The sequence below is a fragment of the Apium graveolens genome, chromosome 2, assembly GCF_009905375.1.
Source record: "Apium graveolens cultivar Ventura chromosome 2, ASM990537v1, whole genome shotgun sequence".
Taxonomy (NCBI): Eukaryota; Viridiplantae; Streptophyta; class Magnoliopsida; order Apiales; family Apiaceae; genus Apium; species Apium graveolens.
This window is the reverse complement of record NC_133648.1, coordinates 6937096-6963268: the sequence shown is the minus strand read 5'-3', so window position 1 is coordinate 6963268 and position 26173 is coordinate 6937096. Positions and strand designations below refer to the sequence as shown.

The window sequence follows — 26173 nt, the reverse complement described above, 5'->3', positions numbered from 1 at the left end:
TTTACTCTCTTACACTAATTATATATAGGATATAATGTGTTTAAGTTCCAATCTTTGTCAACTTCTAAGCAATTTATACGATACAAAATTTAAAAAGTCTCATATGTAAATATGGTTACACTATATTAACCGCTTATTAGCCGCAGTAGTGTGTAATAGAGCATGCCACAACTGAACAAGCAATTAGTACTGTTACTGTATTTGCAAGTCCAAGTAGTAGAAGAAGGCTCTCCACACTCCAATCATGTGGAGAGCCTTCTTCTACTTGATGAAGACAACCCGGATTCTATCGAATTTTACAGCATAAATGGACGGACGGAGTCTTTCTTAATCCTGATGGCTGATGCAGCTTGAAGTTGTTTGACACTGCAACATGTTGTCAAGCCATCTCAGTAAGTTGCCCGACGGAAGTAAAGCAGAAAGGTAACAATAACATCATGTCTTATTCTGCAAGTGTTATGATTTAAACTGAAAATGCAATTCTTTCTTCATTCGTTCATGAATAGCTAGGAAATTGCAATAGCTAGGTAACTTCTCACAGACAAATTAATTATCCTTTTCTATTTGAATGCAGTGCTTTTGGTCTCAAAAAAAGTTCCAGTAGTGACCTTGCCAGGACCATAAATAAGTCCGTCCGGGATAAACAGGTAGATTAGGAACCCCTTCAGATGCAGCATCCAAAGCAATCTTGTCAGCAATAATTTTTTATTACTCGTACTCAGTAAAAAGTACTACCTAACTCTTATCTGCAACAACAGCAGCTGAATGGAAAATGATCCAACACCCAGAGGCAGCGAGTAATGAAGAACTATAGTCAGTAACATCACCTTCGAAGAATTCGATGTTTTCTTCTGAAGGCAGGGATGAGAATCGCTGGTTGAACGGACAAATGCACGAACAGAATGGCCTTGAGCGAGTAAGGCGTGGCAGAGTCTTCCACCTAAGTAACCTGAAGCACCTGTCACCAACACGATATTTTTAATTTTTCTCAGTTGAGTGTAGCTGAAACTTACCCAGCTTCTCTATCCTGCTAGTAGTCACTGAGTGATGCTTCTATGTTCAAACTAAATCTTATCCCACAAGAATGCTACAGTGTAATTACTGATTACAATTTACAATATAGTTCCTTCAAATGTTTCATGTTTTAAGTTTAACATGAAAAAATGGATAAAAGTTTAAACTTTCAATAGAAAAATATAACCCCCCCCCCCAAGTAACTTTTTTCAATATCAAATGATTTGGGTGTTTTATTAATTTTGTATAGAAATATAAACTACAGTTTAAATCTAATTCTAAAATATGACAGAAATTATGTTATGTTAAAGAATCTTTAAAAAGAACTCACTAGAACTGCAGGCTGATTAATATAAGATTGAAAGCTTTATAGTTTGCACTTTACTTGCAGAAACAAGGAAATCAAGGAACCAGGTCTTTTTGAATCATCTGCAGGAATTTATCAAAATTTCTACAGAGTACACGCACATTGCCTTCACTAAGATTTAAAACTCTCAACCTATAGTACAACAGAAATGTAGGTAACAGAAGAACTAATTGACAGAGTAAGGAACTAAGTTCAGTCAATCGTACACTTGAAACTACATAGATCGCTGGTGTCACTCAGTGAGTAATAGAGATAGGCCAGTGGAAGTAGCTGGAGAGTAAAGCTTATAGATTTCTGAACTGTATTTAAGACACACGATGTTTCTCTAATCAGATTAATTCACCCTCTTTTTGTTGGTCTGTGACAACTGATAGAAAGTTCGCAGTCTTGCAAATGAAGGCATTTGTGGTCAAGCAGTGAACCAGTAAACCACGGATACTTTGTGATGTATAAAGTATGTTATTCAGATTTAAAAGATGTAAAAGTAGAACCACCAACTTTTAGTCGCAAACCTTTAGTATTTTATAAGATCCAGGCTCTTCAACCACGGAAGTACCTCTGCCAGCCCTTCTTCCAAACTTCGAGGGTTATAATCCAGTTCCTTTTTTGCCTTCTCACAAGAGTAAGCCCATTGATGTCTAAGAACATCCACAGTCTGCATGGAAGAGGAGCATACATGAATGGTAAGTTTTAAGCGAGAAGAGAGGGCAACTAAAAGAGGAAGAAGAAAATTTTACATTACGAAGTCGTGAACTGTTCAAGATTTACATTTTTCAGATCCTAGGAAACAACCCACAAATAGTTATAAACTGTGCGGTCGTCATTCAAATTGTTATAATTGCTACTTGATTAACAGGGTAACAAAAAAAACAGTGATAATGGTAGCAGAAGCTGAAGGTTGAGTCTGGTGAAGGTTTGTAGTGCAGAAGGGCAAAGGCTATAGTTCTAGTTCTTGGGCACTGGAGTGGGCAGGTTTCAAGGAAGGTACTGCCCAAAGTGCTGGATAGTTAAGGTGTAGGGTCCTTGATAGTCATTCCTTACAAAAGGGAAAACAATTTGTGAATGGGGGAAAGACGATCATCTAACTTAGTCGAATTGCTTTTATGAGGTCTGAGATGAGAAACTTCACGGCACTGAAAAAAAGTGAAGGTTTCATTATTTTAACTATGTGAAATGTGACTATGAATTGCTGTGTATGAAGACTGTAGACTTAGTTAAGGCTTTTCCTTAGTTTTCATAATCAATTGATTAATCAGATAATGTAATAAAATAGTAGTATGAAGAGTAAAATAATAACACGGGATTTTAAAACACAGAGACCGTACCGGAGGGCTGATGAGGGGGAGTCGTCCTGTTATTCTAGATATAAAAACTGATAACCATCCATAAGCCTCGATCACCAACAAAGGGATGTTAAACCATGGTTTTCTGGTCCCAGTGATGGTGGCAGAGACATCAAAAACTTGCATGAATGACGCATTTTCTCCAGTAAGAAGATATCTTTCACCGAGCCGGCCTTTATTAAGAACTGCTATATGTCCCTCTACCACGTCATCGACATGGCTGAAAGAAACTTTATCTTTTCCTTGGCCTATATAGCCAGGTAAGCGTCCATTAAACCGTTCAATGATCTGAAAAAATAACAAATGAAGACCATTGATTACATTTTGACCCACAGAGTGAATACAGATACATCTGTATGCATGTATATCATTATTATAAGTAGTAATGGCTCCAAAGGAAATTCGCTCTTGGAGTTCTAACTTGCTACAACAATAAATTATGCTGCATTTCAAAACAGAAATGGTAAGATGTCTTGGACAAGAAAATGAACTACATGTCAAACGCACAACCTCCAAATAAGAATGTAAGCTTGCTAGTTTGTAAAATATGCATACAAGTTTGCAGACGTGAAATTAGCAGAGTTAATTGCCTCTGTGATGAAGAACAAGAACCTCTATACTAGATATAAGAATAACTTAATCGCGCTTAGAGTCCATTAGAGTCTCCCTCCAAAACTCAGTTTTTGAAAAGGACACCTCTTTTAACAAATCCTAGGTGGCCGTAAGCTATTACATATTAAATTTTTAATTATTACAAAAATTTTGAACAAGAAAATTCTAGATATAATTGTTTTAATATGCTACAGCTAATACCTGAAAATCTAGGTACGATAATTTTGTTAAGCTACAATAAAGAACCAAGGAATTATATTAGTTGTTGTAAACAAATAGACACATAGGGTAATAATGTAGTGTTTTCTTAAAAATTGTTGGCAGTAAAAATTGCAAGTAGATAATACCACTCGAGCAACAAGATTTCCAGCAGTGACTTTGCCTGGACCATAAATAACTCCGGGATAAACAGCTATAATAGGCACACCTTGAGAAGCAGCATCCAAGGCAATCTTATCAGCAATAACCTTTGATTTCTCATACTCCGTACAAAAGTACTTTCCATGATGAATCTAATCACAAAAGTTTATGTTCACACGATCAACAAATCAATAAGCAAATCATAATAAGACACACACCATACTTGCCAGGATAAATCCAATCACAAAAAGTTCGTGCTCACACGATCAATATGCAAATCATAATCGAAACATACACACCCAGAGTCATAAATTGCTACCTGACTCTCATCAGCAACATAGCCATCAGTTGAGCCTAAAGCGAAAAATGAAGAAGTGTATATGATCTTCTCTATCGTCCCAGTCTCTTTATAAGCCTTCAACACATTCTTCAATCCTCCAACATTTATCTATCATTACAAGACTTCAGTTACTTACATTTAATAGTAATCGATCAATACATTGAAGTACAAATGACCTTGATTAATATACATATAGCAGTAAAATCACAAACGGCTAAAATATTAAGCAGCATAGCACTTTGGTAGCTTGACTTTCAAATTCAAAGTTAGGTGAGCAAAAATCACTTTCATTTTTCATAACTAGATTTCCCGTCTTAAAAAATCGAAATACAACTCAAAAGTCCAGTCGATCAATTTCCAAATACAAATTTATAAGTCTGGTCACCAAAATCTAAAAGATAAATACAGATTCAAAGGCCCAGTCACCCAACTGATGCTCTCTCAGTATCCTAGTATTATATTTCCCCCGAAATAACTGTCGCTTTGACTTTTTGCACATGTTTTAAGGTATAAAAGAGTGACTTTTACAATATTCTACTGTATAATATTTTTTTTTGAATTAAAAATTATATGTTATATTATTCACAAAAAAGAAAATTTAAAAAGTAATATAAGAAAGTAACTTCTTTACACCTTCAAATACATGCAGGAAGTCAAAACGACACTTATGTCGAGACGAAGGGAGCATCTTTTTTCACATACTTCACTAATTACATGGTCAAAGTTTTTTTAAGTTTTTTGCAATTATTAATTGGTTAAAAATCTTTGAAGTACGTGCAAAGAAGGCAAACAACTAAGAACAAGTCCAATGATACTATTGTTATATCCTGAAATAAAAAATGTGATTTTGATGTTAAAATAGTACTTGTGCTCCAATATATAGTTTAAAACGACACCAAACATTTTCAAATAAAGTTATCTTTCAATTACCCTAAACTTTAAATGCACTTTAATAATAATTCATTTCCCTCTATTTACCCACTTGCACGTTTATGTGACAATAATAGCAACTTCTATACTTCATACCAAGTTTTCAAGGTCGTAAAATTCGTCCAATTTCTAAACGAACCGTGCTGGTGTCTAGCGCTTGTCTCCCACCAAACAAACTACTAGACCAGTCTAGCCTTGCTCCAAGTGTTGCCCAAACACTTATGTAGCGGATATAAGAGAAATATAAGATAAGACGCCCCCAACTTACTAACAAAGACCATTCTTTATTAGTAACCCGGTATTACAAGAGTTGGATCCCCTTGATCCACCATAGCCCCTTACTGGTATTACAAAGTTTAGCACTCACTTTTACTAGATAAGCACACTTGCCCGACACTCACTTTAATGCTCTCACTTTACTCACAATTCACACAATTTCCTCTATTACAATTAAACCTCTTTAAAGTAATAGGATCGGGACCAAGAAAAGATATTACTTTGGCGAGTTTATTACCTTACCAGGAGTAAAAATACACTGTGTCCATTATGTTGGGACCGGAGAAAAATAATATTTTAGCGAGGTTATTACTTTATCATTATTACTTCATCGAGGTTTAACTGTACCTAGTACAATATTTTATTATTATTTTGCATCCATGTTTAGAACCCCATTGGAGTAGAGTGTTTTATTATAGCAGTACAAGTTCTCTTCAAAAAAAAAAAAAAAAAAAAAAAAAATTATATTATAGAAACAAAACCGCTTTTAACACCACCATTGGACTTGCTCTAACATTATCAAATGGACGGAGTACGAAAAAATTAGGGAACCCAAAAAACTTCTCAAATGACACAAGTCTTGTTATAACAAACGAGATAAATCTATTGCATTCACATCAAACACACCAATTACAACTCTTCATTGAATATTTTTAGGTTCCTAGCATTCCAATACACAAAACACAAATTTAACAATCATCAAAATGCTAAAACATAAACATCTCACCGCGACGAAAGCCGAAGGATCAGGAAGCCAAGGCTCAACGAGAGCAGCAGAATGAAACACAACTTGACAGCCCGAAACAGCCAATAACAAAGAAGCATAATCAGTAACATCCCCGTACGAGAATTCAATATCTTGGTACTGAGAAAGAGAGGTGAGATCACTAGTTGGACGCACAAAAGCACGAACTGAATAGCCGTAAGTGAGTAATGCGTGACAGAGCCTTCCACCTAAGTACCCTGATGCGCCAGTTACAAGCACTTTCTTCATTTTGTTTGTTTCTAACAGAACAGTTTAAGTCAATTAGGACAGTTTAAAGCTGGTAGTTTGGTGATTTTGGTGAGTAAAATTGATAAAGCGGGATACACGTTTAAGTAAGCCCGATCGATATAAGTTCAATTATAGTACTCCGTTGTTGAACAAACCACTTGAAAAGTATCTAATCTAGAATCCAGGGATAGATGCACAAAAGGCCTATGACAGGAGCTTAAAAAGCTTGGCCTTTGACTGGGCTCGATTTTCCGAGATTTGACTTTATCGGGTCGGATCGGGTTTTCGAGAAATGTTAGAGTCCGTTTAGGTCCTCGAGATAGGTCTTATCGGCCTTTTTTCGGAACGGATCGGGTCGGATCGGGTTTTTTTCTGATTTAAATCAAATCGATTTTTATTAGAGAGTCTGAATACCATATATATTAACAACAAGATCAGTGTGAAAATGTATTAGTTTATTTCATGAAAATGCAACTTCATTAAAAATATTTAAGTGCGGCAAAAAATGAACATGTTTATAGAATAACATATTTTATAAATATTATCCAAATATATACAGTATATATACTATATGTTCTTTCATTAATCATACAATAAAATACATAAATAGTATTATTAGTTACGAATATGAAAATAAGTATGTGTTTAAAGTATTAATTATATTTATAGTAAATCTGAAAACATAAATATATATAAAAATATATTAGAATAATCAGATTTTTAATCGGATTTTTTTGGCTTTTTAATCGGGTTGGGCTAAATACCGGGTTGGGCCGGACTTTACCTAAGAATGTAAGGCCCATCGTGACCCTAAGTCCGGGTCGGGATTGGACCAGACTTTGACCGGGTTTTAACCAAATCAGATGGTGCGAGATTTTCGGATCTCTAAACTCAGGTCCCACTCCTTTGACTTCAATTTGAGGATACCCCCATTTTATTTTTATTTTTTCAATAAAATAATTAAATTAGAAAAATATTGGGAAAAAAATATGTATAATTATTTTTTTGGAGTTTTCCTTTTCTTTTTATCGGTTTTTTTTAGAGTTTTTCAAAAGGTCAAAATGGTAAAAAAAAAAAAAAAACCTTTTTCGAAAATATTTTGAAAAAAATATATTTTTAAGGTACCATGTTTGTATACTTATGTTTTAGATAATATTTTATTTTGCACAATTTTTTTAGTAATAAATTAATTCAATAAATAAAAGCCATACGACATCTACAAAGATAGTCGCGTCGAACAAACATAAAACACAAACAATAACTGATCAATCCATCTATTTTGGACAAACAATCACGCCATTTGTTGAAGATGATATATATTTACATGTATCTGCTTTATCACATCCAGTTGAAACTAATCATGTTTGAGTTATCGACCATAATTGTAATCGCATCGAAACTTTTATTATTAAATCAAAAATCATACTCTCACAAATAAATGAGAGAAATACCAAAACTCTCACTAAGGAGAGACTATAACCAAATTGAAATTACGAAATAAAAGCAAGACTTAGATCCACAAAACAAATCACACAAACAAGAGAACCTGGATCCCTTGAAAACACAGAAGATAGAAAATCCGGATACTCTGATGAATTTTTATCTAAGAATTATTTTGAAAAAAATGATAGAAATTAAGACCTAAAAATAAAGATAAAATAATGAAAGAAAATAAAGATAATAGGGATTTGCACGCTTTTAATCATTTTATGCCCGGATCGTTTCTATTAGTTTGCTGATGGATAAGATTAGGAAAAAATTATTCTAAGTTTAGATTTTAACATAATATAACTCACAATTGTCAAATTTCGACGATCACAACCATTTTTAAAGATATTATTGAGTTGCAAATCTAAAATTTAAGTAAGCAAATCAAAGCTCATAACGAGTTATATGTATTCCTAACATCTAACATTTTGTAATTTTTAAAATTCAGTTCATTTAGGATATTGATTAGGATTATGATTCATTTTGAAATCAATCCAATGTTTCATGGTGTTAGTGGCATCCAAATTGAGAATGTAATTATTCGTTGCGAAACTATCATCAAGTCTAATCTCAATCTCACTGTAAGAAATAACAAAAAAATAAAATCTAATTTTGGTGTTTTTTACTTTGAATCGGGAGTTTAATTTTTGGATATTATTTTTATAAATTTTGATATTGTAGATATTTTTTTCTTGTCATTCGCGATTGATTCATGAATTTATTTATAATTTTTATGTTTAATTTAGTACAAAACAAAGTTGAAATTTGCGGATTGTATTATAATTTTTGGAGTTTAATCTTAATTATACGATGATATAATATATGCAATAGATTGATTGTAATTGAAGGGCCGGATTATGTCAAACTGTTTTTGGTGACCGGAATTTTTCTCATTTTACCCCTACTTAAACTAATAGTAATGATTTCTAACCAAAAAAAAACTAACAGTAATGATTCATGGGTGCAAATTGAAGCGCTTTTGAATATAGGTATGAAAATTGACACAAAAAAATAATTATAATTTATTCAAAAATGTCTATAATAGAGAGCGACATGCGTATTTACTTTTTACTTTTTGTAAATATGTATGTTATACATATGCATTTCACCAAAAAATTAAAGTATATACACATGCATACTATTAGTATTCTTCGCTAATTATAAAAAAAGTTAAAAATTTTGCCACTATTTTGAGCGATTACTTGCGCTAATGAATATTTTCGTCAGTTAAAATTCAATAATAATGTATATTGTCTATTCTTTCTATTTTGTGAATACAAAAATAAATCTTAATTTTTTATTAATAAAAAAAAATTTAAAATATAATTAAAGGAGTTATGTGATCAATATCCTTAAATAACGTATAAAAATTAAACTGGTCAAGTAAATTGGGATGAATGGAGTATTGATTAAATCGGTTCATAGAGATATGAGGTTTTCAAGTACAGTCCCAAGACCATAGACGATCCGGTTCCACTGAATTTAAAAAAAATAAATATTCGGGTCCTGAACATTTACGTAGTCGTAATTGATAAGCATAATAATATTCTTTTAAATAGTAAAATAATATTATTTTCTCTTGAAAAAATCACCTATTTTTAACTATATAAAATACTATTCCTATTTTTTCCCAAATCTCAAACAATAAAAATCCAAGAAAATACCGTTTAACATTTTTGTACATTTAAAATATGAAAATGGTAAAGAGTGGTTAGAAGCGTTAATCATAAAGTAATAATCATTACACATCCCATTGTCCTGAACTATGTTCAATTAATGACACACACATACACACTCTTTCTTCTTGTATCTATCTTCCCCACATTCCCCACTTGTTTTGATTTACATTCTACTCGATCCACACCAAGAATCTCCCCAAAAAACCCATCTTTTTTATTACATCAAGTGAGAGAAGAGGAGACTCGTTTGTGTTATTATTATTGTGTGTAATTGTATGTATATACACAAAGAGAGGATGATGGATTAGAGGGAGAGTAAGTTGAAGAAGATTAGATGGCAAGAGGAGAGTGGGGGTACTATAATGGAAGAACAAAATGGTGTTCTTATAGAAGAACCACTTTGATTATTTGTTCAATTAACATTGGTGTTGCTCTTTATGTTCTTCACACTCTTTATAACTCTCTTTACACCTACCCTTTTAATGATCCTCAAAAAGGTTTGATTTTTCTTTCTTTTTGGTGATTTTTAGACTGACCCATTTGCTTATTTTGGTGTTTTGTTGTGTTTATTGCTTGCTTTTTCATGTTTTTGTGTTGTAATTTCAAAAAGTTTTGATTTTTCCTGTTTGTTTGTAATTCTTGGACTGACCCATTTGCTAATTTTATTGTTTTTTTTTGTGTTTAATGCTTGCTTTTTCATGTTCTTGTGTTGTAATTTCATAAAGGTTTGATTTTTCTTGTTTCTTTGGTGATTCTTGGACTGACCCATTTGCTAATTTTGGTCTTTTTTTGTGTTCAATGCTTCTTTTTTGATGTTTTTATGTTGAGTTTTTGAAAAGGTTTGTTTTTTATTGGTTTAGGTGGATTCTTGCATAAACCCATTTGCTAGTTTTGTTGTTGTGGTGTTTAATGCTTGTTTTTCATATTTTTTAGTTGTATATTTGAAAAAGATTTGATTTTTTCTTGGTTTAGGTTGGTTTTTGCACTACCCATCTGCTAATTTTGTTGTTTTGTGTTTAATGCTTGTTTATTCATGTTCTTGCGTTATATTATTGAAAAGATTTGATTTTTCTCGCTTTAGGTTGGTTCTTGCACAAACCTATCTGCTAATTTTGTTCATTTTGTGTTTGATGCGTGTTTAATTATGTTCTTGGTTTTTATGTAGCTGCTAGGTATACTCCTGATCAGATTAGGAAAATGGAAGAGTCAAATCAAATTAGAAAAGCCTCACAACCCACTGAGCTTATTAAATTGGTAAGAATAACCCCCCCCCCCGGGTTAGCTCACTCTGGGTTTGTTAGTTATTGAAGTGAAATTTGGTTGCATGTTATCCTATTGATTTGGTGCGCAATGTGTTATAACAAAGGTGAATGAAATAAAGAAGGATTTTATACTAGAAGAGAAGAGGGTCGATTTGCCATCCAATTTGAAACAGCAGGTAATTGATGAGATTGTGGAATTATTGAGGAGCTTGAAGTCCTCCAATGCGACTGTTCAAAATGGTGGGTGCAACTTTGGTTTACTTTCTCTCTTTGACGTGCTATAGCAGCATCATATTTTAACTCCTTTTTGAGCTTAGTTTGTAGTCAATATTGTTGTTCTATTATTTAGTTTTAGTTCATCATTGATGACTTTCTCTTTGCTACTTGTATCCTAATTGTATGCAGCATTCATAAGTGCATGTGTTTATATTTTTATATGTATATAGATTGGAGCAAAATTACAGACAAAAATTAGAAGTTCCATCTTTATTTGGGGCATTGAATTGAATGATTGAAATATATGGAAATTGAAGTGTCTAAGTTTTGAAGCTGCATGAAACATTTTATAGTATAGTAAAGATTCCATAAAAGATAACAATTAGATGAAACATGGAGTTCATTTAGAGGTTGGACTCTACTTCTTTTGGAAAGAAAATAAAAGACTTCTTATTTAGACATGATATATGCATGTAAAACTTGATTTCGTTATCTGAATTTTGACTTGGACTTTAAAGATTACGCCCTATAACACTCTGATGTTCACAGCCTTAAATATACATGGTGCCTCTGTGTGTAAAATATGCGGAAAAGTTAATTTAAATAATTCATCGAACCTTTTTGCATTGAAACCCCCGTCCTGGAGTGGTGCTAGAGGCTGTTGCAGTATTATAGATGTCAAATGATGTTTCAAGTTTTATTGCTCTGCAAAGACATAATATTCATATAAGCTTCTATCCTGGTTATTATGACCATAAGTCGAGTCAATGAGGGTCTGGCTAGCCACTAGTTAATACTAATCGTCCTCTAGTCTACAAATTATAAATATTAAATTATATGTAATTCTACATGTATATCATGAAACTTAAGGCTTCTGCATTACCGAAAAGGACAAGACACTGAATTCAGTAAAAAGCTTTTACCACTCTCTTATGCCACTCTTCTATAGAAATTAGTCATTTAGCCATATAAACAGTTTAATACAGCATGTCATAAGCTCATGTTACGACAGAGGATTTTCAGTCCCCCCCCCCCCCGCCCCTCCTTCCTTCCCTCTCTCTCTCTGTCCCTCTCCCCTTCCCTCTCCGTGATAATGGAATGCACGCATTCATAATCTATGACCTCTCTTTCCCCCTGTGTGTGTGCGTGCACGTGTCTCCCTCTGTCTCTCTCAGACCCCCCTCTTTCTCCTCTACCTAGTAGGATGTTTGGGTCGGGTTTTGACCTATTCGACAGAACTTAAGTTGCTGGTCCTAGTTGTTCCAGATATAGCGTCAACTAGTCGTCAAGCAATGTGACTAGTTGGGTGTTATGATAAGCAAAATTTTATTTTCTTGTTTATCTAAACAAAAGTAAATAATATTTTGAATTTACATGAAACGGAATATTATTGTCAAAACTCATAAGTTGTCGAAAATTACTCCCAACTTGTGATCCCTGTCTCTACTCACCTTATTTGAGTTGGGTGTCAACACACAGTAGGCAGCTACAGGTAAATACGTAATGATTGAGTATGATGGGTATTGCTATAAGTTCTTCGACATTTAAGACAATTTAGGTACTAAATTATTTTTGGAAATAGATAATAGATGAGGAAGATACTGTTTGGGAAAATTTGTGGTTGTCGAGCAAGGTAAAAAGACTTTGGTAAATTTGATGTTGTGCTGGAATGCAAGTAATTGTGAAGTTTCTGTTGGAAGTAGGAATATTCGTGGAAGTGTTAGTTATTGGGATGATTAAGGTGGATCACTACTGGAGTACTGGTTGAATATTATTGCTTCTACTTTGTAGTATTTGGGCAGATTATTGGATTGGTGTTGCTTGCTTCCATTAGAAGTTTAATTTCCTTTCATAGATGGAAATGCGTGGATGATATGATTATGAAAGCTTGTGTGGTTAAGGGGAAGAAGATTTTGGGGCATGTTTTGGAAGTTTCTATTAAGTGGGTGAAGATGTATTACTTTATATAGATGTCAATTATGAACAGATCTCTGTTGGAAACCTATTGACTGGAGGCATTTTCTTATCAGATAAACATTTGAGGTGCAATTGTTTTTGAGAGCGCTGGAAGGGATCGAAATTATTACAAGTACACAGGATTAGATGTTGCAGAAATGTAACAGCAGCGCCATGTTTCCCTCGTGTCATTTTTAGTAAACATGCAGGTCCAAAATTGTTTGTTCAAGTCCTAGGAGTACATAATACCCCTTTTACCCATATAGATATTGGTAACGGGCCTGTTTAGGACAACTTCATTTACTGGAGGATTCACTGGTGGGAGATAATCCTTCCTAGATTTGCTTATTAAAGCTGACGTACTGTTTACAACCTTGGAACATTTTTGAATTTGGGTTACAACTTATAGGGATTGAAATAGATGTTATTATACGAATTGTTCATATATTAGTTGTACCTAAATCATGGTGGTCACGGCACTCGACTAGCGACTAGTCGACTGCTGAAAAATGAATATTTCGCCCAACTTGTCGACTGGGCGACTAGTCGACCCGACTAGTCTTTTGGATCCTGGACTGGTGCTAAATTTGACCCAAACCCGGTCAAAACCTGGTCAACATCTAGCCTAATTTAATTTTAACCCACAAACACACTTGTATTGAGCCCTAATTACATACTAGCGGCTACAAGTAATGAAAGACCAGAATCACAATCAGACTTCATCATAATCTTCTTCTACCCGGTAAGTATATTCCTCTTTCTCTTCTCTTCTACCTGGTAAGTATATGTATGTATGTTTTATGTATATTGTATACATACTTACATAGTATATGTATATATTACACACAGTATACGTATATGTATTTACTATTTACTCATGTATATATAATACATGTATATGTATTTACTTATGTAGTTATATGTAAACTTGATATTACTGGAAGGTTAATGGCTGAATACTGAAAAAAACATTTATTAAACTTAAATTACTTATATATATCTAATATATATAATTATATATTCATAATAATGTATTATTTTATTAGCCGACTAGTCTACGACTATTCGACTAGTCGACTAGCCCGGGGTCCATCGACTCGCCTTGACTTACCGCCACGACAACCATGACCTAAATGACCTAAAACGTCCAACATTTTCTAGTTTCTACATGACAGTAACATGTGGTGTGTCTGATGTTTATTAACCACCGCAAAATTGTTTATTAATATAGTTCGACAAAATTGTTTATTAATATAGTTCGACAGGCGTTTTGCTTTTTTAATCAACGGTTGAGTACATATTCTACCCTCATAAAAATTTCTTTATTGTTGCTGCCAATTGGAAATCTCATTCATCAGTTCAGTGTGCCTAGGCATGATGCATATAACTTCATGACAGTAGGTAACTGAATATGATATGTATCTGTTATATTTGAAGTGCAAAGGTTCGACACGGTGTAGTTACTATTTAGTCTAATAGATCTGCACGACCAATCGACCATGTCAACATAGTGCATGTAGTTATATTAAGGAAGATTTTGGCTTTAGTAAATATACTCTTCTGATGAACAAATAGTTTCCCGTACCATTTTTATTTCGAAAATGCTACTTATTCTTCTTATTGGTTTGTCTAAAAACGGGTGTTGCTTTGGGGTCAGCATTTGTAGCAATAGTGCAAAATATTCAGTTTTGCTTCTCATATTTAACGCTTCCGTCACCATGTGAAGTATCTTTGTTTGTGCATTTGTTGTGTGTGTATAACAATTTATCTTGTTTCTTGATAAACAGAAGCAGTTGAAAGATGGCGCAAACAAAAAATAAGAGAAGCTAGAGGGGTGGCTCGAGGAGATATTCTTAATCCAAAGATTCTTCCTAAGGATGCAAGTAAAATATTCTCTTTTAAAACTTTGTTTTGTCTTAAAAAATGTGTGCTTAATTTACTTAAAAATTGTGGCATCCTGCAAAATAGAAAATTTATTTTATACTTCTTGAAGGGGCTCTTACTGTACATTAAAATTATTGCCTCCTGCAAAACAGACATTATTTATGTTTTTATATAAGGGGCTCTTCTGAACACTGTGTAGAAGTTCATAATAATGAGGGTTGTCTGCTTGTAGAAATTCTTGCAAAAACGTTGAAGTCTCGCTGGGATGAGTTTAGAGAAGAAATCGGTCTCTGGATACCTGTTGCAATCCTTAACAAGGAACATGATGACAGGCCTGAGGGTGAAGAAGAATTTGGTAATAAATATATACATAATTTAATTTGCTTCAAAACTACAACTCCTTCAATGATTTATGTAGACTTTTTTCCTGTTACTTTTCGATTATTAAAGATTTAATTTCGTAGAATTCATAGGTCTATGCTTTATGAATTAACAATGCATCCTTTCAATCCAGACAGCGAAATATTAGCTGGCAGGCAGCTTCCTCCTGAGTGCCATACTGAACTTCATACAGATTATGGCGGGGCAGCTGTTCGCTGGGGCCTTACCCACCATAAAGAGAGTGCTTATGATTGTTGTCAAGCTTGTCTAGATCAAGCCAAAACTGCAAGAGAAGGTGAAAAGCGATGCAATATATGGGTGTACTGCCCTTCAGAGGGTGGATGTTACTCTCCAGATATATATGAACACAAACAACAAGAATGCTGGCTGAAATATGTATGTTGATTTATCTTTTTCGGGTGAAGTAATTGTCATTTGAACACTTGCATTGCTTCATCGTACTAATGAAATCATCATTCTTTTTTAAATCTGCAGGAAGAGAAACCCCGAGTAAGCTTTAAGGACAAATACTCTGAATCTTTCAGAAACTCGCATCCAAATGTTCCACTGGTTGTTCCATGGGTAGCTGGGATTGTAAGTGTGTAATTTGGCCTACTCTAGGATGGAAGCTGACAAAAACCCATTAAAAGCAAGAGGCACAAGAGTCTCTAGGCATCAATGGATGTGGTTTGTGAAGAACATGTGCCCTTACTCTTTCTTTGTTTCTTTTGCCCATGTTTTTGCTATACAAATAGGGGGCTTAACATTGGTTTATCTGAAGTTGGGTCACTCTGAGATGTGATGATCTTTTTGGTTATGGATGTAATCTTACGAATTTAATTGATTGTAGATCGCCAGCGTGCGAGTATTATTCAAGTACAGAGTTATTATGGTTCGTTGATAGCATTACATTTTCTCCTTTCATGTATAGAAATACTCAACTTGAGTTTCCATGTCCTATCATGCTCGCTCGGACTGATCATGTCCGCGGTTGGGGCTTAACTGTAACTCGGACTGTTGGTTTGTTTTGAGCTGCCGCTAACATTATATACGCCTCATTTCTGACAATGCGAGTGCTTGACGTTTCTGCAGCTGTAAACGATAAGGAGTGGAACTCGATATCTGGTTTGGTACCAGAGTAGTGATTCAACATCAACAATTACAATCAAGAAAAGTTGAGCCTTGTTACTTGTCATTACTTGAGAAATTGCCTACGATCCGATTAATAATTACTGATTATCCGATTAATTACTAAAAAGTATGAATAATGTCGATTTTCGCATTTTAGAATACTGGTAACCGCCCCTCTTCAAGACACCAGACTTTTGCACTTGTATCACTTGGTGGGATTTGCAACACAGCTTTTATTAGTACTAATTACCCACAACAATAATATCACAATTAATCTTATTTTTCAAGTGTTACTATTACTCAATCAAATGTAGTACAAGGGAACAAAAACGATACTCAAGTGTAAGTAACATAGTATAGATCAATAATATTATCTAAATATATTGAATTATTGATAGACATAGAACAACTTATATACAAGTAACATAATAAGAAAAAATACAAAAAAATTAAGTCACAAGCAATTATTACTCGTTCACTTCGTATATTTCACGTGCATATTATTATATGTTTTTTTTTCAAAAATTTGTCTTTTCATAGATTTGTAGGTGTTATTCGGAAATTGAAATTATTCGGTTAAAATACCAATTTACGATTTATCGGACAATTATTGAAAAATCAGATGATTTATCGATAATTTCTCGAAAATCGATCAAATCCGATAAATATTTTTAACTGATTTTTGAACGATTTATCGGCGATCAATTTATGCAACATTGAGAATTATACTTATCTATTTGTTTGACCTAAATCATTACACAATCATCACATCTCCATCTCCTCCCTGTCAACATTATTACCATCTCCCAAACCAAACACAAACTCACAACCTAAACAACACAAACATGAATCAAACCAAGCCCTGGAGTGTCTATGAAACTGTCACAACAAGTCCTACAACCCCAGAAAATCTAATGGCTGACATTAACTCTGCAATCTCATCATTAGAATCCAACCGTTCAATCACTTTTCTTGAACCCAAAAACAAGAACCCTGTTTCAAAACCAATGCCTCAAAAAAATAATTATCAAAATAATAATAATAATTATGATGCTAAATTAGCCGATGAGTCTTATAAAGCTGGGCTTGCTTGTTTAGCTTCAGGGAAGCTAGATGAAGCTGTTGAGTCTTTAAATACTTCTCTTTTGAATTGCCCTCCTGATGAAACTTCTGCTGTTGCTAAGCTTCGTTCTTTGATTTCTGTTACTTCTCAGCAGCTTGATTCTGCTTCTAAATAACTTTCTTGTTGATGGGTATTTTCTTGTTTCGAAGAATTTTATTCATTTATCGAGATTTTTTAATATTAGGTGTTAGGTGGTATGTTGGGACCGGAAAAAATTATTCATTTATGGCTGTATCAGTAGTAATGTGTATGTGTGTAAATGTTTGATGGGTATTTTCTTGTTTCTGAATTTTATTCATTTATCGAGATTTTTTGAGTATAAGGTGTTCTTGTAATGTTGGGACCGGAAAAAAATATTCATTTATAGCTGCTGTAATGTATATGTGTGTAAATGTTTGATTGGTATTTCTGGTTTATCTTATTTAATTATGTATATGTAATCTGTGTGTATATGTTTGATGTCTTTAAACTGATGGATTTTAGATGTATATGTGTATATGTTTTTGACATTTGAATGGAAGTTTTAGTAATGTTGGATTGAAGAGGGTGATTGTTTTTAATCTTTTATTAGGCAAAGTGTATTGTGAGAATCATACTATCTTCGAAATTACCAATTTTTGTCATAATTTGATGGATTGTGTGTGTGTGTGTGTGAAGGTTTGATAATGTTGGGCTGTAATTGTTTTTATTCTAATTATGCCTTGAGTTGAGTATTGTAAGGTCATGCCAATACAGTCCAAGTCGTTTTTTTGGATACGAAACAATATAGTTCAAATCTATTTGGGGGGGGGAGAATTTTGCTAGTTTCTTCTCAAAAACTTTAGTGTTGGCCGTTATTTGTAGTAATATGTGTAGTCGTGATCAAATTTATTAGGATATAATTCACGACTTTGTGCATACTATAATAATGTTGTAAAGTTGTGAATTTTAGGATGTATGATTGTATGTGGCTATATTATGATTCTTGTAACTTAAATGAATAAGCTGATTGTGATTACCTCTACTGTCTGGACTTCTTGTAACTAATATTACTGTTCAGTTGCAGTGGAGCAGTATCACATGTAGCAGATTCCAGTTTACTTGATTATGTGGGAAGAACTGTCGGATGCATCTGCCTGCTTCATGCCAAGTGCTGGTATCAATAATGGTGAGAATATTGTGCTGTTGTGTTGATTCAGAGAGGCATATGGGTCATTATTATCTTAGTGTCTCTGATATTAAGTTCATACATGGTGTTAATTGAGTTGATTGGTCGAATCTGGTAAAGATGAATGATTGACAATTCTGACTGAAATTGATGTACTTCTGGTGTGGCTGGTAGTCAAAAGATGTCCCCAAAAAAATTTAAATTAGTGGCGAAGCATTGGGGAGTGTGGTTTGGGTAGACTTGAAAATGGGGGGGGGGGGTGATTTGAGTAGAGTCGGATCACAAGGTCTTTGGGGAATGACTGAACACAACTTTTATGAATCTAGATTTAAGTGTGCAAATTGCTTTTAATGTTAGCCCATTTGGGTAGTTCATAATGAGATGGTGTGGCAACATAGAAGTATGCCAGTGAAGAGATGGCGGGATCAGCAATCTGTGTCTTGATAAATTTACAAGAGCTCAAGGGACGACTATATATCCACACCAATTGTGATTCTGTGTTTCCAGGGGATGGTGCTGAGTGTCAATATCGATGCCTAGGCCTTTAAAGCTGGAGATCAATACCAATGCCTAGGTCTTTAACGCTGAAGATCAATGTCGAAGCCTAGGTCTTTAAAGGTGAAGATCAATGTCGAAGCCTAGGTCTTTAAAGCTGAAGATCAATGTTGATGCCTAGGTCTTTAAAGCTGAAGATCAATTTGAGGTTGGATGGTGCACAAAAATGTAGGCAGGCAGGCTCAGAGTTGGTCGAAAGTTTATGAAGGTGGTGCAGCTACCCTTTAGACTGACAGTCTAGTGGTTGCTGAAGCTACGGATTGTTTTATTTGGTTTTATCATTTTGGAATGAAAATTGTTGTAATCTGAAAGAGTTGTTTCTGTATTCTTTGTTGAGCAATCAGCTAATCGAACCGCTCACTTTCATTCTGTAGATGCACATGTTCTTGATCATATGTTTGATGAGCTTGATACTCCTGCAGCCTTGCTAAATGTAATGAACCCTGATCTGAAAGAATTGTATTTTTCTTTTCATCAAGTAAACATTGTGTTTACCAGTTTGAAATTTTGATGATAAAAATCGCAAAGAATAAGGATATGAATATTAACGGCATTTTGGATCATGTAATTTTTAAAAAGCTCCGATATTGATCGAAAGTAATGTTTTATATAATATGTTAATTAATTTCAATCATAATTTGCGAAATTATATTATTTCTCAGATATTCCTAAAATTAAAGTAAAAATAAAAAAAAACCCCGAAAAACATTTAAATGACCTAATAAAATCCAACCGGGTCGGGTCAAAACTATCCAACTTAAACCCACAAATATCACGAGCTTCTGCTCAGACAAGACATTCACAAAACAACAATGTGGAACTCTTCATCTTCAAACTACACTCTTACACCAACACTCACTTGCTTCCCCAAACTAACTCAAACCTCGTACACAAACCTAAGACTCCCCAAACACCCATTAATCCTACGTTGTTCAGAACTCACAACCTCAGACTCACAAGGCCCCACAGTGGCCCCACCACCACCACCACCACCACCACCACCAGTACTCAAGAAAAGAAGAAGATACAGAAAACAATACCCAGGTGAAAAACAAGGCATTACTGAAGAAATGAGATTTGTAGCTATGAAGCTTCGAGAAAGTTCCAAAGTTAAGCCTAGAACTAGGACTTATCCTGGTATTAGTCAAATTCATCAAGATGGTAGTGAGAGTAGTGGGATTGAGAGTGAAGAGAGAGAGGGAGATGAGACTTGGGTGCCTAGTATGGATGGGTTTGCTAAGTATTTGGTTGATAGTAAGCTTCTTTTCGATTTTATCGAAAGGGTTGTGGATGAGTCTAGTGATGTTTCTTGTGAGTTCTTGGTTATTCCTATTTGTTTATTTTCGGGTTTTTATTGTAATTTTGTGTTTGTTTGTTTCTTGTTGTGCTAGAATTTACGGAAATTTGGTTAAAATGAAATGTATCAATGTGAAGGATTTAATTTTAGCAGGGGTATGTTGTTTGGCTTAATTGAGTTGTGTTGTGTTATTTTCGGATTTTTTCTATGTTGTCGTATTTATAATTGTAATTGAGTTGTGTGTGAGTCAGATTAGGGTTGTCACTCATGTTGAATATTTTGCCGTATAATATATATTTGTTGAATGCCATATTGAATATCTGTTGGGAAATGGGAATAGAGAATGCTTTTAGTTGAATATAGTTTTAGCTGGAAAAATATTGATGCTTAACTTGTAAAAATCTCATATTGATAATGAAGTGCTACAAGAATCATCTGTAGTATATTTCTCAACTATATATAATTAATTGATTATGCACATTCCCAAAGTTTTTAATGTCATTGTGTTTATAATTGAGTCGTGTGTGAGTCAGATTAGGGTTGTCACTCCTGTTGAGTATGTTTACATATACTATATATATTTGTTAACACCGTATTGAATATCTGTTGGGAAATGGGATTAGAGAATGTGTTTAGTTTAATAAAGTTGATTAGTTGTAGATGTGCAAAAGATGTTTAAGTTAAAAATCTCATATTGGTAATGAAGTGCCACAAGAATGATTTGTAGTTTGTTTCTCAATCATATAAAAAAAAATGATTATACATTCCTAGAGTTATGTGTGTGTGTGTCCGTTTTTATATCAAGTAAAACTAGGAAAGTTGAATCTACTTCGTCAAAATTATCGATTTTATCAAGTAGTTGGTTAATACTAAGAAAGTTTTTTAAATTTATCGAGCGAGATGTTGATGAATCCAGTAATATTTCTTGTTTGTTCTTTGCACTTTTTTTGGTCAGGTCGTCTTTGTTTATTGACAAATTTGTTAAATACTAACATCTAATTAAAAGGAAATTTAGATGAAGAATTATGTTCAGCTTCATAAAGTTGTGTGATGTCAGTTTTGGACTCTGTCTATATTATCATGTTCGATAATTGAGTTTGAGTTTGGATTTTAAATCTTGTTAGACTTTCACCCCTGTTGAGTACGTTCACATATACAGTATATTTTTTGTGTTTGGTACTTTTTTGAGTGTCTGTCGGGAATAATAAATATGTTTGCTTGAATGGAAATAGTATTGCTGCTTTAATTGTAAAAATCTCATTTTGGTATAAAAATCGCTACAAGAATCATCCATGGATTGTTTTTCAATCATTTGAGATGTACGTCATAGTTCATACATTCCTGAAGTTTTGCATGTGTGTTTGTGTTATTGATGCCAAGTAGATCGAGAAGGTTCAATCTGCTTTTTTCTATTTTACTAGATGATTTAGTTTTAAATCTTAATTACAGAGTTAAAATCATATTATGGTTCTTGTGTCCGTTGTTGTAAATTTTTGTTCTTAATGCCTTCCGATGTTATTGTTTTTCAATTCTGGTTTTGACTATTACTCAATACAGATGCCTACTTCAGAAAGACCGGATTGGAACGATCAGATGCTCTTTCAAAAGATCTAGAATGGATGAGTCAACAGGATATTGTGATTCCTGAACCAAGCAGTCCTGGAGTTACATATGTCAAGTACCTGGAGGAACTTGCAGAGACAAGTCCGTCATTGTTTCTTAGCCATTTTTACAACATATACTTCTCACACATAGCTGGTGGTCAAGTTATAGCAAAGCAGGTTTACTCTACTTGCAATCTAGCTTACCCTTTAATTTGTGATCTAAAGCGTAGCTTCTTTTTTTGAGAAATAAGATATAAGTTATTACGTTTAGGTTCGTAATTGATCTGATAGGCTTGTCAGTCATTAAAAAAAATGGTATTTTTGTTCAGCTGGCTATACAAGAATTAGCCTTCTTGCTTTAATTTGAAATATTGGCAATCAGTCTTTCTCCATGCATGCAACTGCAAGTTGTGTTACCATTTGAAGTTGAAGTTTCTTTGTAATTTATGCTAGATAGGCACGGGTGTTGTTTAGACTATAACTCACTAGCACTACAGCTAAGCGTCCCAACCCACCCACCACTTGGACAAAAGCATGACAAATTAATCTGAAAAACATTATAGCTTGGATGGAGCAAAGATTAGTTCAGTAATGTGGCTGATGCAGAAATTTTCAACCATTAAGGAGTTGATTATAGTCATAGATAATACTATTTGAAAACTTATGTAGACGGCTTTTATATTAATTTTGTCTGACATTGGAGAGTTCTAACAAAATAATTCTGTTAAAAACTTCAAATTGAATTTATAGTATTTTGTTAAAAAATTCTAGCTTTAAAAAGTGTTTCTCCCTTGACATATATCATTTGATGAGTTTATTGTATACAAGAAAGAAACTTTATAGTGCCTAATTGTTAATATCATGGACAGTTTAATTTTAGTTACATAGATTAACTGTACCACTTTAATAATTAAATAGATAATCAATATGTCTCCTTGCAACGATACGTGGTAACATATTTTAATTTAAACATGAATATATGATGGCATGAGCATACTCTTTAGAGATATCACTTATCAGTAACTTCAAGGGTATATTCTTTCAGGTCTCTGAGAAGCTATTAGAAGCAAAGCAGCTGGAGTTCTATACTTGGGAGGGGGAGTCAGAAGAGTTGCTGAGAGGTGTACGAGAGAAACTCAACATGCTAGGAGAGGTTGGCTAACAATTTTTTTGAATCAACTATACTTGAATTAATAGTCGTGATGCTTACCTTGCATTTTATCATTTAATTGTGTTTGTTGCAGCACTGGTCTCGGGATGATAAAAACAAATGCTTAAGAGAAGCAACAAAGTCATTCCGTTTCTTAGGACAGATAGTTCGGCTGATCATATTATAATATTAGACTCCAACATGTTAGAGACCTCCTTCTATTTACAAAGGTGAGTATTGAATGTTTCTAGCTCAGGTGATTAGAGAAGATTTGTAGTCTCTTTATCTATATCTAGTTATTCCACTTTTACCACATAGGGTATCTGGATTGAACTTGTATTCTTCTTAGTTTCCTGCTCAATTTGAAACTTTGGCATTCCTGCAAAAATTTATGGAAATTATAATAACAAGAATAAGATTGTGGATCACAACACTTTAGAGAGCAGCCAATTTAAGTTGCACTTGTTATCCTGTGATGCAGGAGCTGCATCATAGTGCATGTTACATCTACTAATATGTTCCCTAATACAACTAACCAATTCCTATTCTGTCTATTCTATTCTCTATTAATAGTGCTTCTTAGTTGCTGGGCTTAGGTTCTTGTCCTTGGGCTGGCCTGCTTCTTGTACGAGTTTGGGCTTCCTGTGGGCTCAGGCCCAACAGTGCACTTGGCCCTCTGTAGAGTTTCTAAAATATTTTTTTTTCCGACAAATATTTTATTCGTCGTTCACTTGATTATTTAGAGCACTAGCTAACACGGTGAATAGCTAGATCATTGTTATGGATATCCTATCACTGTAAACTTTGTTATCTTCTTTATAGGATTCCATATGTTATTTTTTACAGCTCTTTGCTATCAAGAGTGTGAATAGAGATGGCCATAGTGGATAACTAATTGTGTTAGTTTTCCCCTTTTTGACCAGGTAATGATATTCTACTCGGTACATGTTCAACCCTTTTGCATTAATGGAGGTGGAACTGAGTCACTGAGCACTCTGGGAATTGATCAGTGCCATGTGATCATCAACTTTTTCAATCAGGAGACCCTGTAAGGGTTCTTAAATAGAAATAGTAGAATTCAGAAGCACATTACTCCGAGCAACCAGCATCCACTGTAAACACCTCAGGTCTTTTAATATCTGCATGGTTTGGATGCTGTCGTCATGATCTTGGGTTAGTGCTTAATGATTTATTTTAATCGCAAGAATTAGCTCTGATGTACAGCGTACTGCACTACGAAGTATGAACAGATTTTTTAAGGTCCACTTTTTCTTATCCTTGTTTGGATAAATTTGTTACTAAAATCCCCTCATCCGACTGTCCTATACTACTTGCATTGAGGTTCATCTCGATGGATCTATCAAGACAACAGTTAAATTACCATGATTTAAAATATTTGTCATCGAAGTTCTCGTAGCTCCGTCTTCTACTTACATTGCTGTAACTTGAGAAAACAACATTTGCAGAACTGTAATTTTAGCGTAAATTTTCTTTACGGTGCTTTAAATAAGCGTTGAGACATGCACATCAATGGAGCTGTGGCTTGTATCAATTGACTGCAGTTCTGCAGACCATAAGCCCACCTTTTGTTTTAGTCCAGCTGGAGTATTTTGGATACCACCAACCCACCTTTCCAGAAACCGTGTGGAAAATACTACTATTGTTCTTCATTTTGAAATTTTTAGAGGCAAGAGGTAATTTTCTGTTAATACTTTTTTAACTTGCACTTTATACATTAATCTTTGACTTTAATAAAGTAGTTATGATTTTTATCTGTACTGTACCTAAATTCTCTTGATAAAAAAGAATGATAGCATGGGAAAAAGGTACTCCATCCGTGCCATTGAGTTTATGTTGGGGGACGGGAGATCGGCACATATTTTAAGGCTCCCGTGAAAGATGATTTTTTAAATAATTTTAATTTTTTTTCTTTTAAATAAAAATATAATATTTAAACTTTTACTGTATATGGGAAAATATTTTTAAAAAAAAAAAATTATAGAACTGGATTTTTATAATAGTCTTAAAATATGTGCTAAATATGAGATAATGTACGTAAAGAATCCAGGGAGACGGGGTAAAGATTCACCGAGGAAGTAGTTGATTCTATTCCTGTTTTTTTTTTAAGACTTAGGCAACTTTGGTTTCAAAATTTACTTTTGACATGTAGGCCTGTAATTATGGTTTAAACCTTTTTAAGGAATGATTAATAAAATAAATGCCAGTCCCTACATCTGGGCCAGGCCTGAGAAAGTTGCAAGTGGTTTTTGGTACATCGAGCCCATATTGCAGGGTTCGTAAAGATTCCCTCCATCATATAAACGATGTTATAATGTTTTTTTTTCTACATAAACAACGATTTGTGAATTCTCCGGTGATCTCGAATGATTAATCGGTCAATTATCGAAGATTTATTGGATCAATCAAATATTTTTAATTAATTTATTAACGAATTTTTGATCAATTTATTGCCGATTTTAGAAAAAACCACCTGATTTCTATAACATAAACAAATGTAATTTTTCGGGAGAAACTAGTTATAAGGTGTGATTTTGACCGGAGCAATGTTACACATTCAAAATATTTTTCAATTTTTTTTTCAAAATGATACGTGTCATTTTGTCATTCGTGAAATTTATATTAACACACTAAGAGCACATTTCATTTATGGGTGAATATTTAATGATATGTTGAGAACTCATCGTTCGAAAACAGTTTCGGAAACGAATTTTGGGATTCGAGCATTTGTGTCGTTTGATCGGGAGGATAAATGACGAAGCTAAACCAGATGGTACACACGCAGGAATTGTGGATGTCATGTCTAGGACACAAACATGTTTGTAACAAAACATGATTTGCACAAAACGTAGAAAGTTGTTGGCACATTACTGAATTTAATTAAAATAAATATTAGTAAAATAATTTTGGAACGTAGGCACCTCCGCACTTGACTCCCCAACACATTTTGCAAGTCCACTCTTATTTTACCCAATTTTATATACTTTGAAGAAGAAAATTTGCTGCGAACCCACTTTATAAAAGAAACACTAAAAAGTCGTTTTCT

General features: G+C 33.8%; 3 protein-coding genes and 1 long non-coding RNA gene across 7 annotated transcripts; 3 read left to right on the top strand and 1 right to left on the bottom strand.

Annotated features, from left to right (window-relative positions):
* Nucleotides 1-53: 53 nt before the first annotated feature.
* On the bottom strand, nucleotides 54-6432 carry LOC141706836 (uncharacterized). 2 transcript variants are annotated; one of them, XR_012568914.1, is made up of 7 exons: nucleotides 5970-6432; nucleotides 4016-4144; nucleotides 3684-3848; nucleotides 2707-3012; nucleotides 1894-2036; nucleotides 609-958; nucleotides 54-366 (listed from the first exon to the last, which is right to left on the bottom strand). XR_012568914.1 is itself a non-coding variant. In XM_074509693.1 (6 exons), the coding sequence occupies exons 1-5, from the start codon at nucleotides 6234-6236 to the stop codon at nucleotides 1896-1898; spliced, it is 1008 nt and encodes a 335-aa protein (XP_074365794.1). In that variant the 5' UTR covers nucleotides 6237-6432; the 3' UTR covers nucleotides 425-958; nucleotides 1894-1895. The 2 variants fall into 2 exon arrangements, 1 of the variants encoding a protein (XP_074365794.1); XM_074509693.1 differs by lacking the exon at nucleotides 54-366 and having other exon boundaries at nucleotides 425-958.
* Nucleotides 6433-9479: 3047 nt separating this feature from the next.
* Nucleotides 9480-15997, top strand: LOC141706835 (uncharacterized). The gene is made up of 7 exons (XM_074509692.1): nucleotides 9480-9900; nucleotides 10569-10657; nucleotides 10770-10905; nucleotides 14625-14720; nucleotides 14954-15076; nucleotides 15236-15498; nucleotides 15598-15997. Exons 1-7 carry the CDS (start codon nucleotides 9738-9740, stop codon nucleotides 15706-15708), a joined length of 981 nt encoding a protein of 326 aa, XP_074365793.1. The 5' UTR covers nucleotides 9480-9737; the 3' UTR covers nucleotides 15709-15997.
* Nucleotides 15998-16996: 999 nt separating this feature from the next.
* Nucleotides 16997-19515, top strand: LOC141706834 (uncharacterized). Its single transcript, XR_012568913.1, has 2 exons — nucleotides 16997-17486; nucleotides 18396-19515. It is a non-coding gene; the product is annotated as an uncharacterized LOC141706834 (long non-coding RNA).
* A 317-nt stretch (nucleotides 19516-19832) lies between these two features.
* Nucleotides 19833-24883, top strand: LOC141706833 (putative inactive heme oxygenase 2, chloroplastic). Of its 3 annotated transcripts, XR_012568912.1 has the most exons (6): nucleotides 19835-20369; nucleotides 21913-22136; nucleotides 23005-23112; nucleotides 23204-23339; nucleotides 24033-24282; nucleotides 24321-24883. XR_012568912.1 is itself a non-coding variant. In XM_074509691.1 (5 exons), the coding sequence occupies exons 1-4, from the start codon at nucleotides 19871-19873 to the stop codon at nucleotides 23294-23296; spliced, it is 867 nt and encodes a 288-aa protein (XP_074365792.1). In that variant the 5' UTR covers nucleotides 19833-19870; the 3' UTR covers nucleotides 23297-23339; nucleotides 24033-24883. The 3 variants fall into 3 exon arrangements, 2 of the variants coding, with proteins under 2 accessions (XP_074365792.1, XP_074365791.1); XM_074509691.1 differs by having other exon boundaries at nucleotides 19833-20312; nucleotides 24033-24883; XM_074509690.1 differs by having other exon boundaries at nucleotides 24033-24883.
* Nucleotides 24884-26173: the final 1290 nt, after the last annotated feature.

What these genes read in the sequence shown, in the direction of transcription:
- LOC141706835 (XM_074509692.1), top strand. Translation starts at nt 9,738, where the DNA reads ATGGCAAGAGGAGAGTGGGGGTACTATAATGGAAGAACAAAATGGTGT. An exon ending in TTTTAATGATCCTCAAAAAG is followed by an intron (nt 9,901 to 10,568) that starts GTTTGATTTTTC and finishes GTTTTTATGTAG; the next exon opens with CTGCTAGGTATACTCCTGAT. An exon ending in CCACTGAGCTTATTAAATTG is followed by an intron (nt 10,658 to 10,769) that starts GTAAGAATAACC and finishes GTTATAACAAAG; the next exon opens with GTGAATGAAATAAAGAAGGA.
- LOC141706836 (XM_074509693.1), bottom strand. Translation starts at nt 6,236, where the DNA reads ATGAAGAAAGTGCTTGTAACTGGCGCATCAGGGTACTTAGGTGGAAGG. An exon ending in ATCCTTCGGCTTTCGTCGCG is followed by an intron (nt 4,145 to 5,969) that starts GTGAGATGTTTA and finishes TTGTAATGATAG; the next exon opens with ATAAATGTTGGAGGATTGAA. An exon ending in ATGTTGCTGATGAGAGTCAG is followed by an intron (nt 3,849 to 4,015) that starts GTAGCAATTTAT and finishes TTTTGTGATTAG; the next exon opens with ATTCATCATGGAAAGTACTT.
- LOC141706833 (XM_074509690.1), top strand. Translation starts at nt 19,871, where the DNA reads ATGTGGAACTCTTCATCTTCAAACTACACTCTTACACCAACACTCACT. An exon ending in TGAGTCTAGTGATGTTTCTT is followed by an intron (nt 20,370 to 21,912) that starts GTGAGTTCTTGG and finishes TACTCAATACAG; the next exon opens with ATGCCTACTTCAGAAAGACC. An exon ending in GTCAAGTTATAGCAAAGCAG is followed by an intron (nt 22,137 to 23,004) that starts GTTTACTCTACT and finishes ATATTCTTTCAG; the next exon opens with GTCTCTGAGAAGCTATTAGA.